We start from the raw sequence: 12,000 nt of genomic DNA on the forward strand, positions 1-12,000 counted from the left end.
CGCTGCTTGTTTGTCTCACACCAAGTCCCCGGCAAGTCCATACCGAACACCCACTCCCCCGGGGCCTAATGTCGTGCGCATCCCCTGATTAAATACATACGCTAACAGGGTTACCCTACCTCTGCAGCTGCAGTAACAACCCAACGGCAGCTACTTCTGGTTTGGACGGGAAAGGCTTGTAAGGTGTTTCGTGTGCACGAGCAATATAATTATTTGCAGCTGCGCCGGCATATATGTGGTGTCATTGGCGATAAGCAGTCTTGACGGTACATCAGATGAGTTCTGACCGAATATACGTACTGTCATTGGAGCAGAGGTAAGCGCACAGTGCTGATATCCCACAACCGGTGTCAGATTTCGGGGCTGCATCGCCTGCATTGCTGTGTAGTAGTACTTGAGATCTATGGTCATAAGAAACAAACGCTGCAACGGCATCACTAGGATTAGCCCGGTAGCCGTGACCTAGTCACGGTTGTGTGCATGTGATCCACAATATTCCACTCGCTCACCTTATTAGTAAGCACTTGTTTGAGCTCTTTGCTCACAAATTGAAAGAGCTCAAACTACACGATGGCGACAAAAGAAGACCAAGAGGCCCTGCGTCTTCTCGTCCAACATGTCTCCCGAGGATTTTACGAGCCAAAATTCACTATCATCATGGACCAGCTAGCCCGTCATCCGGTGTAAGTATCTAGAATGTGGATGAAACAGAGCCCGTTAACCTTTTAACTACGATGTGTACCCATGACCACTAATTTGAGACCAGTCTGAAGGATGACGACTTGGCCGGGCGAATGGGCCTTCAGGCGAAAGAATTGAATAAACTCATGGCTGTTTTAGGGAACGACCGCCTGGTACAAGTGTAGGCATAGCCGCGTTTGTTTCTCTGCAACAGTATCTTATTTTACTCCGAAGGTACCGCCAAAACGAGCTCAAGGAGGGGGCACAGAGGTCTGTCGGAAGACAATACTATTACATTGACTACAAGCTTTTTTGCGATGTCGTTAAATGGCGCATCGCAGAAATGCGGAGAATTATAGACTCGGGTCTCCGTAATGTCAGTCTAGCCTTATTTTTTTTGGCCTGCAACGCACTGAAATAATGGTCGTGTTTAAAGGAGCTTGACAACAAAGGCTACATCTGTCCGCAGTGCAACAAATCATACACACCGTTAGAAGTCGACAAGCTGATGGATTTTTCGAGAGGAATATTTGCGTGCGAGGACTGCCATGCAGAAGTTGTGGAGAATGAGAACGCGGAGAACGTCAGGGGGAGTCAAGACCGCATGCAAAGGTTCAACCACCAGATGCGGTTTGTTGTCGAAGGTTTGAGAAAGACAGAGTCTATGGTTCTTCCAGCGTGCGTAAATCAACACATCAGCCGCATATTTTCCCCTCATGCTCCCTGTTACAGGCTCGATGTTCCCACTTGGGTCAAGAATAATGTTGGTGATGTTGAAAAACAAAAGTCGGGCCAGGTGTCAGGTTTGAAAATAGCAGGATCTGGACCTGGCGGGAGACAAGAAGATGGTGTTGGCATAGTCATGTCGATGGATAAGGATGAAGCAACGAGACGCCAGGAACGAGACGCCGAGGCAGCGGCAAAGCGGCAGCAAAACGCCCTGCCAGCATGGCATCTGAAAAGTACTATCACTGGAGACCTGACGGCTCTGGGAATTCAGGAGAGTGCGCGTGTCGTGGGGAGAGAAAGCGACGGTCCACCACTATCCAGCGACGACTCTCTCAAAGGGCTTGGAACCATTGGAACTTTACCGCGTCCAATTCAGCTGACAACGGCAACAGAAGATGTGAAACCAGAAGTCAACCAAGAGATGGATTGTACGTTGCTTCAATGAGGATTGTGTAATGTTATGTTATGTTCTAACTCTCAACAGATTACGATCAGTACTATGCCTCGTTGGCGGCATCTAACGCAGTATCTTCCCAGAATACGCCATCTGGCCTCGGAAGCGAAGAGTTTGAAGAGGAAGAGCAAAAGCCGTCAGTGCAATATCTGGACTCCCTCAATGATTACCAGAAGCGCTCCCGATCAAGAGAGGACGAAGGTGTTGCAGCGACGAAATTGTCCAAGATAGAGGTTCCAGGACCTCTTCCCAATGTGAGCATAGATACTAAAATGGAGGCGAATGGGGCGGACGATACCCCTGTATTGGGTGGGTTTTTGTTCTCAACATCAAGATTTTGTTATCTCACCATTATGCCACTTTCGCAGTTAATGGTGTCTTGAAGCCGTTCTCAGAAGTCACTGATGAAGATACCGAACTTATGACACCAGACGAGTATACCGCTTACTACGAAATTTTGCAATCACAGTCATAGACCCAATTTCTTGAAGCTACCGATACAAGGATACATATATTATAATAGTTTGTACTGATTCAAGATAATCAATGTGTATTATATGTGATAGAAGGAGGACACTTGAAGTCTGAAGAGAGTCGTTCCTTCTTTAGCGCACCAGCGCTGCTACGATGCAGTACGCAGTACTTGATGCGGCACTCAATGCGACACTTCGTCCGGATGCGGCAACATGGCCCATCAACAAAAGTGCGCGCATGGTGCATGCCCTTGCAGTGCTTCAGAGCAGTGAGTGGCAGGAAGCACATCAACAAAGTTTATGAGCGACAATTGAAATTTGTTAGCAAATTTTGAATTCTTCGGCGCAATTATTTGTTTAATTTTGTCCAGCGGTACCCCTCGTAATCTCTTCCTTCTATTTGATCTGCCTAATAGGGGAAACTAGGCATCTTTTCGAAAATCGGAAAGTGCTCGCAAGTTTCTATCATATCCTTGCGTTTTTGTGTGCTCCCATATTTATTCTATGTCTCGTAGTCGAATTGTTATGTATGTTTTTCCATTTATTACGCAAATGTAACGCTTGATCACGTGAGGTTCGATGAACGCGCTTGAGAACTACCTTATTTCCAAATGACCACCATGAATTGTGTGTCGAAGCAGCCGCCCCGAGCTTAGACCTCAGCCAACAGACAACTTCGATTCTGTAAAGTTTCGGCCATGGACTGTAACATTTTCGATCCAGTTGAATTACCTTGCGGTCGTACTGTTGAGAACAGACTGGTCAAGGTAGTGTATCTACTATCCGTCTCAATACTCTAAAGGCAGTTACTCAAACAAAGTCGTTGTCATAGGTAGCCATGTATGAGCACATGTCAAATTTCTCTGGTGGTTCACCAAACGAATTCCACTATGGCTTGTACTCTGAATGGGCTAAGCATGGATGGGGAATGGTTCTCACTGGAAACGTACAGGTTTCACCTCAGCATCTGACCTTGGGCCGTGACATCGTTGTACCCGCCACACTCAATGCGGAGGACCTCAAACCGTTCGAGAGGTTGGCGGAAGTCATCCATGGAGGCGTTGATGGCGCACGCTCTCTGGCTATCATGCAGCTGTCGCATGCTGGACGGCAATCAGCGAGATTTATTGGTGGTCGATCCCCTTTTGTTGCACCGCTGGCCCCAAGTCCTGTCCGTGTTGGGGCAGGGAATCCTGGAGCTGTAAGGGACGTAATCGCTGATTTCGTGTTTCATACGTTGTTCCAAGCTCCTACGGAGATGACCACACAAGACATTCTCCATGTTCAATCCAGCTTCGTGCGAGGTTCTCTCTTGGCGTACGAATCAGGCTTCGATGGTGTCCAGGTTCATGCTGCTCATGGATGTGAGTCCACATAATTTTTCATACTATCGCAGCTGGGTTGAATTTGAATTGTTTGCAGATTTACTGGCGCAGTTTATGAACCCTAAGGTGTGGGCATTGTGTACTACCCAAAACTGACTAAAATTATGCGCCAGAGTAATATCCGGAATGACGAGTATTCAGCGGCACCGGAAAATAACATTCGCATGCTGCATGAGATAGTTGAAGCTATCCGCAAGGTGGTACCGACTACTTTCATCATCGGAATCAAAATCAATTCGGCTGACTACGTGGCTTCCGGGAGCACCGAAGAAGTATCTCAGCAAGGCGAACAGTGTATTCTGGATCACATTCGCACCATTTCAAGCTGGGGTATCATCGACTTCATCGAGATTAGCGGTGGCGATTACGAAAAGCCTGGTAAGGGAGCGTATGAGGAAAATCAAAGTCTCACATCTGACTCGACCTCTTACTCAGATTTTATGGCGTCCGTTGGATCTCAGCAATCAGAGCGCCAGGCCTTCTTTGCGCAATTCTCCCAGACAGTCATGAAGGACCTTCACCGATCGCCTACCCCCTTCTCTTCGATCCCACTCGTTCTACTAACTGGCGGCCTCCGTTCGCATTCACACCTACAAACTGCCTTAGTGTCGGGGCATGCTGACTTACTAGGCATCGGGAGAGGCGCAGTCCTCTGTCCCGACCTGCCCAAGATTCTTCGATCACAGCTTCATAATAGTAAATCCCCTAGCACTTGGGCTGACAGACCATTTGCGCACGAACCAGCTGCAGTTCTTGGAGCTTCTAAATGGTTACCGAACGTGAAGCTCGTTGGTGCTGGCTTTGGGAGTGCCTGGTATATCATTAGAATGAGGGATATTGCCGTCTCCCAGATCAAGAACCCCGGAGCAGAGCCACCGCCCTTGGACTACGACCAAGGAGGATTGTTTGCTTTTTTCAAGATGTGGGCTTGGTTTGACTTTGGAAGAGCTACGGTCTGGATCCTAGGAATATCCACGGCGCTTGTGGTCGGGTTTTTTTGCTATCACTAAAGATCAGTATAGATCAGCATACTATGCTGGTGCGGCCTCCGAGCAGGGCAGGACGGCCAGCGAAGAGACACATTTATTTGTTCCCTTCTTTGTTCCCAAAATAGAGACCCCGTTACGCCGATTGTCACGACCTACTAGGAGGAACTCGTCCCCTTCACAGGACGGACTGCTCGTCATCTAAATGCATCCATATGCGTTTCACTTATGTGGCTCACTTTTCGATCCAGGACTCTGGCCAACTTGTCCCCAGCCGTCCAGGTTGATCTAAGAAGCGACTTACGATGGCCTCCTTATTCTCATCTTCCGACATATCTCCGCGCGCGACGTCATTGAATGAGTTGTGCTGATTCAATCATTCCCATTTCTGGCTTTGCCTTTTCATAGTTCTGCCGAAATCAGTCATGAATGATCGTATTCTTAGAAGCCTCTGCGACCTGCTGCGACTCACTCTTTGATTCAGGTAATGGACATTGTTGACCTTACGGAGGACACAAGCTATTGTTACTCCTTTGATATGCACCGGTTCCGTAGTCTTCACTAGGCAGACCAAATCTAGGGAAGATAGTCACCACTTCCGGTCATCCGGTATTGGCCGGCTGGAACCCTCTTGGTTTCTCCGACTGCAAGGAGAAAATCGTCAATGTGACTCCTTTGTCCATCCCATCCATATTATTATTCGCCAATGCATGCGCTTATCGGCACATTTGGTCCATAGAAGGCATAAAGTGAACATTGCGACTCTCGCGATTGTCACTGTTTGGTAAATATAGCTCTGAAGAGGACTATAAAGCCAGGACGTGTGGGGACATCGACCTGTCAATTAGTCTCTTGGATCGTGATATCAGCATGCCTGCAACAACATCAGTCTCGCTCAACACTGGAGCTGTCATGCCTACTGTTGGTCTTGGTAAGCACAGGCCCCGAAAGTGTAATCGTCTCATGTACTGAGTGCTTGTGAATGCAGGCACATGGAAGTCAAAGCCCGGCCAAGTCGAACATGCTGTTGAATTTGCATTGAAGAACGGATACAAGCACATTGACACTGCCGCTGGGTACCAGAACGAAACAGAAGTCGGTCAGGGGATCAAGGCGTCCGGTCTGCCAAGGGAGCAAATCTTCCTGACCACGAAGCTTGATAACCCCGATCAGAGGCATCCGGCAAAAGCTCTTGAGGCATCGCTCGAGAAACTTGACACTCCTTATCTAGACCTCTGTAAGCAGTAGCCCGTTCGCTAATCTTGACGAGTGAGCTAATTCCTTGAACAGGGCTCATGCACTGGCCAGCTCCGATGACGAGAGATGGCAAACCCGACAGGGAACATGACTGGCTGGACACCTGGAAAACTATGGAAGACCTATACCTTGCTCACCCAGAGAAACTGAAGGCCATTGGTCAGTGCTCCGATCTTACGTGCCATCTCTGTACTGAAAATGCATTAGGTGTTTCGAATTTCTCCGTGGAGTACTTTGAACGCTTGCTGAAAGTTGCTCGCGTCGTACCGGCCGTGAACCAGATTGAGCTCCACCCGTATGTCGATACATTTTTTTCGTTGGGAAAATTGATTGTGAACCATAATTCTTAGTTCGTGTCCTCAGGATGACGTTGTCGCGTACTGCCAGAACAAGGGAATCGTCTTGACAGCTTATTCCCCGTTGGGATCCGACAACTCCCCCTTGTTGAAAAACGAGATCGTTACAAAAATCGCAGCGAAGTACGGCGTGCAACCCGCCAATGTGTTAGTCTCCTTTCATGCAAACAAGCCAATGCACACTGGTGTGTATTCTTGCGAACATTCTTGCTGGAGGGCTCGGTTCTCAATTGTTAACACAGTACTTCCAAAGTCCGTGACCAACGAGCGTATCTTGAGTGAGGTGTTACTCCATCATTACTTCTGGCTGTCGCTCATTATTCTCCTCAGACAATGCGAAAATCATAGATTTGACCCCTGAAGAAATTAGCGAGCTTCATGGCATTGACAAAACGAACCATTTCCGTGCTTGTCACCCTGCTTGGACTGGTTTCGGTGGTCTTGGATTCCCTGATTGCAAGTAGATCAGTGGTTAGTCAAATTATAGACGTAGGAACAGATTCAACTTGTTTACTGTCATCAGACTTACAGCCGCCTTACCTTTGAACAGCGGGGAATAGCACGTAGAGACGAGTAGCTAAACAGTGGATGCAACTCGATGTCATGTCTTAGCACCATTGCTGCCGTGATGTCATGCGCGTCTGTCACCCATGGTCGAAAAAGATTTGTCACAATAACCTAATCAGGTAATATCAGATTTTTGAAGTTTTGGTAATGGCAGGGCCTGAGCTCCAGCCCGGGGCTTATATACACCCAGGCTAAGCCCAAGCCCTTATGAGGCCCATATGGTCGAGGACTCATCTGGGATCTCAGGATTTCGCCCCATTCGCCCCACTTGGTAGCTGCTCTGTTTGCGCCACGTCTCATCATGATGGCACCATCTAGAAACGGATCCCGGATGGACACAGGGACCCCACGGACTTTTTGTGGCCCTTGGGGCGAAATTCCCAAATCCCAAACTTTCTGATTCTTTCGATATATGCAGTGAATTTGGGTATAAAAAGTCGTGAGTTCCAAGGACCAACAGAATTTGCCAGCTAAGCAACTACGACATCATGGTTGAGTATCCCACCCGCAAAATTGGCGTCGATGATGTCTCTGCCATTGGTTTTGGTGCCATGGTACTCTCAGCGTTTTATGGTCAGACTGATCCAGATGAAGAGTGCCTCAAGGTAAAGCGGGGGATGATCCTATACGTTGCTGCTAGGCTACCAACTGTCTTTTTAGGTGTTGGATAAAGCGTATGAGCTTGGCTGCACCTTCTGGGACACTGCTAGTGTCTATGGGGACAATGAAGAGCTCATTGGCAAATGGTACGCCGTCCCGCACGCTGTAATGGCAAAACCCAAACGAAGAGCGTGGTAGGTTCAAGCTGAATCCCGAAAAGCGGAGCAAAATATTTCTTGCCACAAAATTTGGTATTAAATCTGTTGGGGTGGTCGACGGATCCCCCCGAAATGTCTACGAGTCGTTCGCAAAATCGCAGAGGTTGCTTGGCGTTGACAGGGTCGAGCTTTTCTACTTACATAGGTGCGCACAGCATGTCGAGATGATTATGCTCGAACCTCATTACATGTCATTCTCACGCAGACCTGATCCCCAAACACCAATTGAAGTACGTGTCCTGTTGATGGAGTTTCTGCAGGTATCTAAGGTCACTTAGGAAACGGTCGGCGCCATGGCAGAGCTTGTCAAGTAAGCAAACAGCTCCTGGAATCTTGGCTCTAGTTCATCCCTGTAAAGGCAGGGGAAGGTGAAGTATCTCGGATTGTCGGAATGCAGTGCGGATACCATGCGCCGCGCTCAGAAAGTGCACCCTATTGCTGCTGCCCAAGTGGAATATTCGCCCTTCACGCTTGACATCGAGGACCCGAAGTTTAATATCCTAAGCACGGCCCGTGAGCTTGGAATCAAGATCATTGCCTATTCACCTCTTGGGCGTGGTTTGATCACGGGACGGTATGTAAGTATTGCAGACTGGCAGAACTCATTTGAGAACTCACTGCATGAAAAGAAATCTCCGGATGACTTCGAATCTAAAGATTTCAGGCGGACAATTCCGAGGTATGCGTTATGTCAGTGCCAGGTGGGGACTTACGAGAACCGTACTTTGTTAGATACTCGAAGGAGAACTTCCCTAACATCCTGAAGCTAGCAGATGACGTGAAAAGAGTAGGCGAGCGGTACAATGCAACTGCTGGGCAAGTGGCTTTGGCGTGGCTTCTGGCTCAAGGCGACGATGTCATCCCCATTCCTGGTACAAAGAAGATCAAGGTTAGTGGCCGCATCACTGTGCACGACCTCGGGGTTTTATCGTATTGACATCGACAGTATCTCGAGGAGAACCTCGGGGCTATCAATGTGTCGTTGAGTCCTGAATCAGTCCAGGAAGTGCGTATGATTGCAGAGAAGGCGGATGGGGTGATTGGGGACCGCTATGCTCCAGCATCTATGAAGGGGCTGTATGCAGAGACCCCACTTCCAAAGAGCGCCTAGACTCCACCGTGAACTTGAATAATGATCGATAGCAATGTACATACCTGATATGATGTGACTGTCGAACGATGCTAAATCATAACCTTGCGCATGATTGGGCTTACACGCACCAGTTGGAACACCTGCCTGCTCGGTTTTTCCTAAGGGATTAGGATAAGATCAGGTAGGAATCTGAGCAAGATCTGACAGAACGCGTTAGAAACGTGTGAGTCGTCGCTGTTGAAACTCAACCCTAGTGTGTTCTCAATATGGGCGGCAGTGCTCAGAACTGTTCTGACGGTGAAAGTTTCTCATACCCATGGTTTGCTCGTGGTATTCCCTAGACAGATCATCGAAGTAAGATAATATCAATCGTTCTTCCCTTATCCCTCTGACCATTCCGAAAGATACGAAGACGATCGTCGATCATGGCGACACTACCTCGAGCCGCCAAACCAACTTCATCTGTAATCTCGGGCACCGATACGCGTCCACGTTCTGATGCTGCCTTCGATGCTGGAATAAACTCTTCGAGTGCATGGACAGAGCATTTGGAGCGCTATTCGTTATCAGACGACGAGCCTGATCCAACAGATGAACTCCAGCCGATTGAAGAGACAGTTAAAGCAGCCCGTGCACTCTACGACTTTGAAGGAAAGGCTGAATTCGGGGAACTGGCCGTCGAGGCTAGAGATGAACTGAATATCTTGAAGGAAGAAGTTGGAGACGGCTGGAGTTTGGTGAGAGCGAGCTCTGGTGAAATAGGGTTGCTACCCCAGACATATTACACGGTGAGTATGTACTGATCGCTTGTACGCCTATCTGGCTGATCCTGTCCATGAAGTACACGACTAGTTTTTTTTCCGCACCGTTTCACGGGAGGAAGGAGCGGTCTACCAGCACAATCACCCCCCAAGAATCTCTCCAGGAACAACCTGAGCCGGTTTCTATCGTCCCTCAGGATACTGGTGAATGGACAAACCCTCTCCCAAGTTTCCGGCAAGGCTTTCTTGGAGGCAAGAGTTTGAACCGGTTCTCTGGGTTCGTGACGAGTGGCGCAGAAGAATGGATTCTCGAGGGCTATGAAGATCCAGTCGCTTCAAGTTTATCCTCTTCACACCAACGGATCTCTACGGAAGACTCTATCAATGAAGATAATAGGCTCAGTAGACTCGGGCTGGGGGAAGCAGACAGGCACTATATTGACGCCGGCCCTACGTGGCAATCGAAAGTTCCAAAGTTTCGAGTCTTGGTTCACTCACCTTCCAAGCGCACGTCGGGCCTTTCAGGAGCATATACCATGTACAGTGTCACTTCACTATTTTCTTCGACTACGGGTGAATATTATGATCCATGCATCCCGCCGATTTCTCCTACCCGTATAACAGTCCAACGGCGGTTTTCGCACTTCGTTGTGTTACACACTGCGCTGACTAGACGTCTTCCTGGAATTGCGCTCCCACCACTTCCTGAGAAACAGTATGCTGGGCGGTTCAGCTCTGATTTTGTCGAGGCTCGTAGAGGTGATCTCGAGAGATATATTGGGTGCATTGTGAGACACCCTGTTGCACGATATGCCGAGGTCGTCACGTCTTTTCTCGGTTGCGAAAGTGACGTGGTGAGTGTGAATGATGTGTTTACTTTGGCTTTCTAACCCATGTCCAAGGAATGGAAGCGGCTGATGCCCCAATTACTTGCAATGCCTGCTGCTGGACCTTCATTCTTCGCACACGTCTTTCATCCCGCCTTTAACGTGGACGTGGACGATGCTACAGAAGCGATTGATCGCTTCAGTCGTCACACCCTTGCCGTGGGCAAGGGCACGGAGAGATTGAGAAACAAATTTGGTGGCATTCGCGAGGCAAGACTGGGTGAGTACGAACATGTCAATTGTGCCGGATCGTCATCGTGACGCGCTTCCCAGAGATGTCGAAAGCCGAACGATTGTTGTCGTATTCATTGTTGTCCTTGATTTCGTCGACGCCTTCGTCTTCTACTCCCCTGACTGGGATTAACGAGGATGCGGAGGACACGCCTCCACAAAGAAATGGACTCTTAAACGAAGAAGGAGCTTGGTGTTGGCGTGAAGGCTGTCAAGGTGCTTACGCGAATTTCTAGGGTTCATGATTAACTAAGACATGACTCGAAGATTGTTTGAAGCTTACAAAAGCGATGCAGAAAACATCAGATGCTCTGCAGATTGTCGCAGACCTGTATGACGATCATGTTGGTGTTATGTTCTTTCCGCAACGCTTGTGCTGACCACAAACGAAGGCCCGGCGCACCCAGCTTGCAACTCATGAAGCGCTCAAGAGCGTTGCTCATCCATACCAATCGTATGAAGTATCTCATTTTTATTCGATCACCAGCTTCGCCCTGAGTGTGATTATTCAAGGGCATCATCGAAACCCACCAATCTACGGTTTCGCGATATAAAGATGCACTCAAGTCGGGGGAGGTCAGATGCTTGTTTTTCGTCGCGGAACGCAAAGACTTGATGATGCGTCCAGTCGAACGATGAGATGACAGCACGCTGCGAAACTGTCCTGAATATCACGATGGCTGAGATGGACACATACCACGACCAGAAAGTGGAAGACTTCTGCACAATAACCAAGGATCATCTTGATGGAGAAATCGGCTTTTACGAACAGGTTCTGCACAGGTTGAAGGCGGCGCGGCGCACCTTCGACACTCCGCGTTTTGACGAGCTGAGCAAGTCACCTCGTCAACCCTCAAGACACGAACGGGATTTAGAAGCCCCCAAGCTGAATCCCCCACCATTGCCACAGCCATGTCCTCATATCTATGACTCGGCACCTATGAGACCAGTGAGTACAGCAATACAGGAGGGGATCGGAGCGCTGCTGGGAAAGTCCCAGCCTGGTATTAGGAGTGGGAGTGTTTTTGGGAGAATGTGGGCTGATTAAAGTGCTTGGTGCGATAACATGTGCCAAGTACTATATGTCAGGTGGATGGCATGGCTGCCCGGTCTGTGATATGTATCTACTACTACTACTGGAATGAGTTGTTTCGATAGCTTACCGTATGGCGCCTATTTGGGTATCCCATCGAACTTTTGTACCGATTGTCAATGATTGGCACAGCTTCAATCAGTATATAAGATAATCACCTTGGGCGCTAGACACCTATCCGTCATACGTTCATGACACTAATTTGACAGATACAGCCTAGGTCGAGAAA

At 48.6% G+C, this 12,000-nt stretch overlaps 5 protein-coding genes across 5 annotated transcripts; all 5 read left to right on the top strand.

The window, feature by feature from the left end:
- The first annotated feature begins 515 nt into the window (after positions 1-515).
- Positions 516-2,438, top strand: EDB91DRAFT_1098841 (TFIIE alpha subunit-domain-containing protein). Its single transcript, XM_041317113.1, has 7 exons — positions 516-683; positions 767-862; positions 916-1,057; positions 1,118-1,359; positions 1,414-1,838; positions 1,895-2,173; positions 2,233-2,438. The coding sequence occupies exons 1-7, from the start codon at positions 571-573 to the stop codon at positions 2,337-2,339; spliced, it is 1,404 nt and encodes a 467-aa protein (XP_041182938.1). The 5' UTR covers positions 516-570; the 3' UTR covers positions 2,340-2,438.
- Positions 2,439-3,035: 597 nt separating this feature from the next.
- Positions 3,036-4,732, top strand: EDB91DRAFT_1043445 (uncharacterized protein; the record flags this gene model as incomplete). The annotated part of the gene is made up of 5 exons (XM_041313062.1): positions 3,036-3,107; positions 3,170-3,701; positions 3,760-3,788; positions 3,836-4,100; positions 4,158-4,732. 5 exons carry the CDS (start codon positions 3,036-3,038, stop codon positions 4,730-4,732), a joined length of 1,473 nt encoding a protein of 490 aa, XP_041182939.1.
- A 512-nt stretch (positions 4,733-5,244) lies between these two features.
- Positions 5,245-7,036, top strand: EDB91DRAFT_407450 (NADP-dependent oxidoreductase domain-containing protein). The gene is made up of 7 exons (XM_041327153.1): positions 5,245-5,639; positions 5,697-5,945; positions 5,999-6,124; positions 6,173-6,260; positions 6,316-6,506; positions 6,564-6,599; positions 6,652-7,036. Exons 1-7 carry the CDS (start codon positions 5,579-5,581, stop codon positions 6,783-6,785), a joined length of 885 nt encoding a protein of 294 aa, XP_041182940.1. The 5' UTR covers positions 5,245-5,578; the 3' UTR covers positions 6,786-7,036.
- A 280-nt stretch (positions 7,037-7,316) lies between these two features.
- On the top strand, positions 7,317-8,944 carry EDB91DRAFT_407548 (Aldo keto reductase). The gene is made up of 9 exons (XM_041327154.1): positions 7,317-7,493; positions 7,549-7,634; positions 7,687-7,851; positions 7,912-7,936; positions 7,985-8,016; positions 8,065-8,284; positions 8,336-8,385; positions 8,439-8,595; positions 8,653-8,944. Exons 1-9 carry the CDS (start codon positions 7,377-7,379, stop codon positions 8,815-8,817), a joined length of 1,017 nt encoding a protein of 338 aa, XP_041182941.1. The 5' UTR covers positions 7,317-7,376; the 3' UTR covers positions 8,818-8,944.
- Positions 8,945-9,224: 280 nt separating this feature from the next.
- Positions 9,225-11,726, top strand: EDB91DRAFT_1044009 (uncharacterized protein; the record flags this gene model as incomplete). The annotated part of the gene is made up of 8 exons (XM_041313096.1): positions 9,225-9,587; positions 9,641-10,414; positions 10,463-10,667; positions 10,721-10,894; positions 10,946-11,022; positions 11,071-11,139; positions 11,192-11,272; positions 11,307-11,726. The coding sequence occupies 8 exons, from the start codon at positions 9,225-9,227 to the stop codon at positions 11,724-11,726; spliced, it is 2,163 nt and encodes a 720-aa protein (XP_041182942.1).
- Positions 11,727-12,000: the final 274 nt, after the last annotated feature.

The sequence above is a fragment of the Suillus paluster genome (assembly GCF_016628075.1).
Source record: "Suillus paluster strain FC165 chromosome Unknown EDB91scaffold_3, whole genome shotgun sequence".
In the NCBI taxonomy this organism is placed as follows: domain Eukaryota; kingdom Fungi; phylum Basidiomycota; class Agaricomycetes; order Boletales; family Suillaceae; genus Suillus; species Suillus paluster.

Coding starts and splice junctions, on each gene's coding strand:
- EDB91DRAFT_407450 (XM_041327153.1), top strand. CDS start 5,579: ATGCCTGCAACAACATCAGTCTCGCTCAACACTGGAGCTGTCATGCCT. Junction 5,640..5,696: donor CATGCCTACTGTTGGTCTTG/GTAAGCACAGGC, acceptor TTGTGAATGCAG/GCACATGGAAGTCAAAGCCC. Junction 6,507..6,563: donor AAACAAGCCAATGCACACTG/GTGTGTATTCTT, acceptor TTGTTAACACAG/TACTTCCAAAGTCCGTGACC.
- EDB91DRAFT_407548 (XM_041327154.1), top strand. CDS start 7,377: ATGGTTGAGTATCCCACCCGCAAAATTGGCGTCGATGATGTCTCTGCC. Junction 7,494..7,548: donor CAGATGAAGAGTGCCTCAAG/GTAAAGCGGGGG, acceptor CTGTCTTTTTAG/GTGTTGGATAAAGCGTATGA. Junction 8,017..8,064: donor GCCATGGCAGAGCTTGTCAA/GTAAGCAAACAG, acceptor ATCCCTGTAAAG/GCAGGGGAAGGTGAAGTATC.
- EDB91DRAFT_1098841 (XM_041317113.1), top strand. CDS start 571: ATGGCGACAAAAGAAGACCAAGAGGCCCTGCGTCTTCTCGTCCAACAT. Junction 863..915: donor AACGACCGCCTGGTACAAGT/GTAGGCATAGCC, acceptor TTTACTCCGAAG/GTACCGCCAAAACGAGCTCA. Junction 2,174..2,232: donor GGACGATACCCCTGTATTGG/GTGGGTTTTTGT, acceptor CCACTTTCGCAG/TTAATGGTGTCTTGAAGCCG.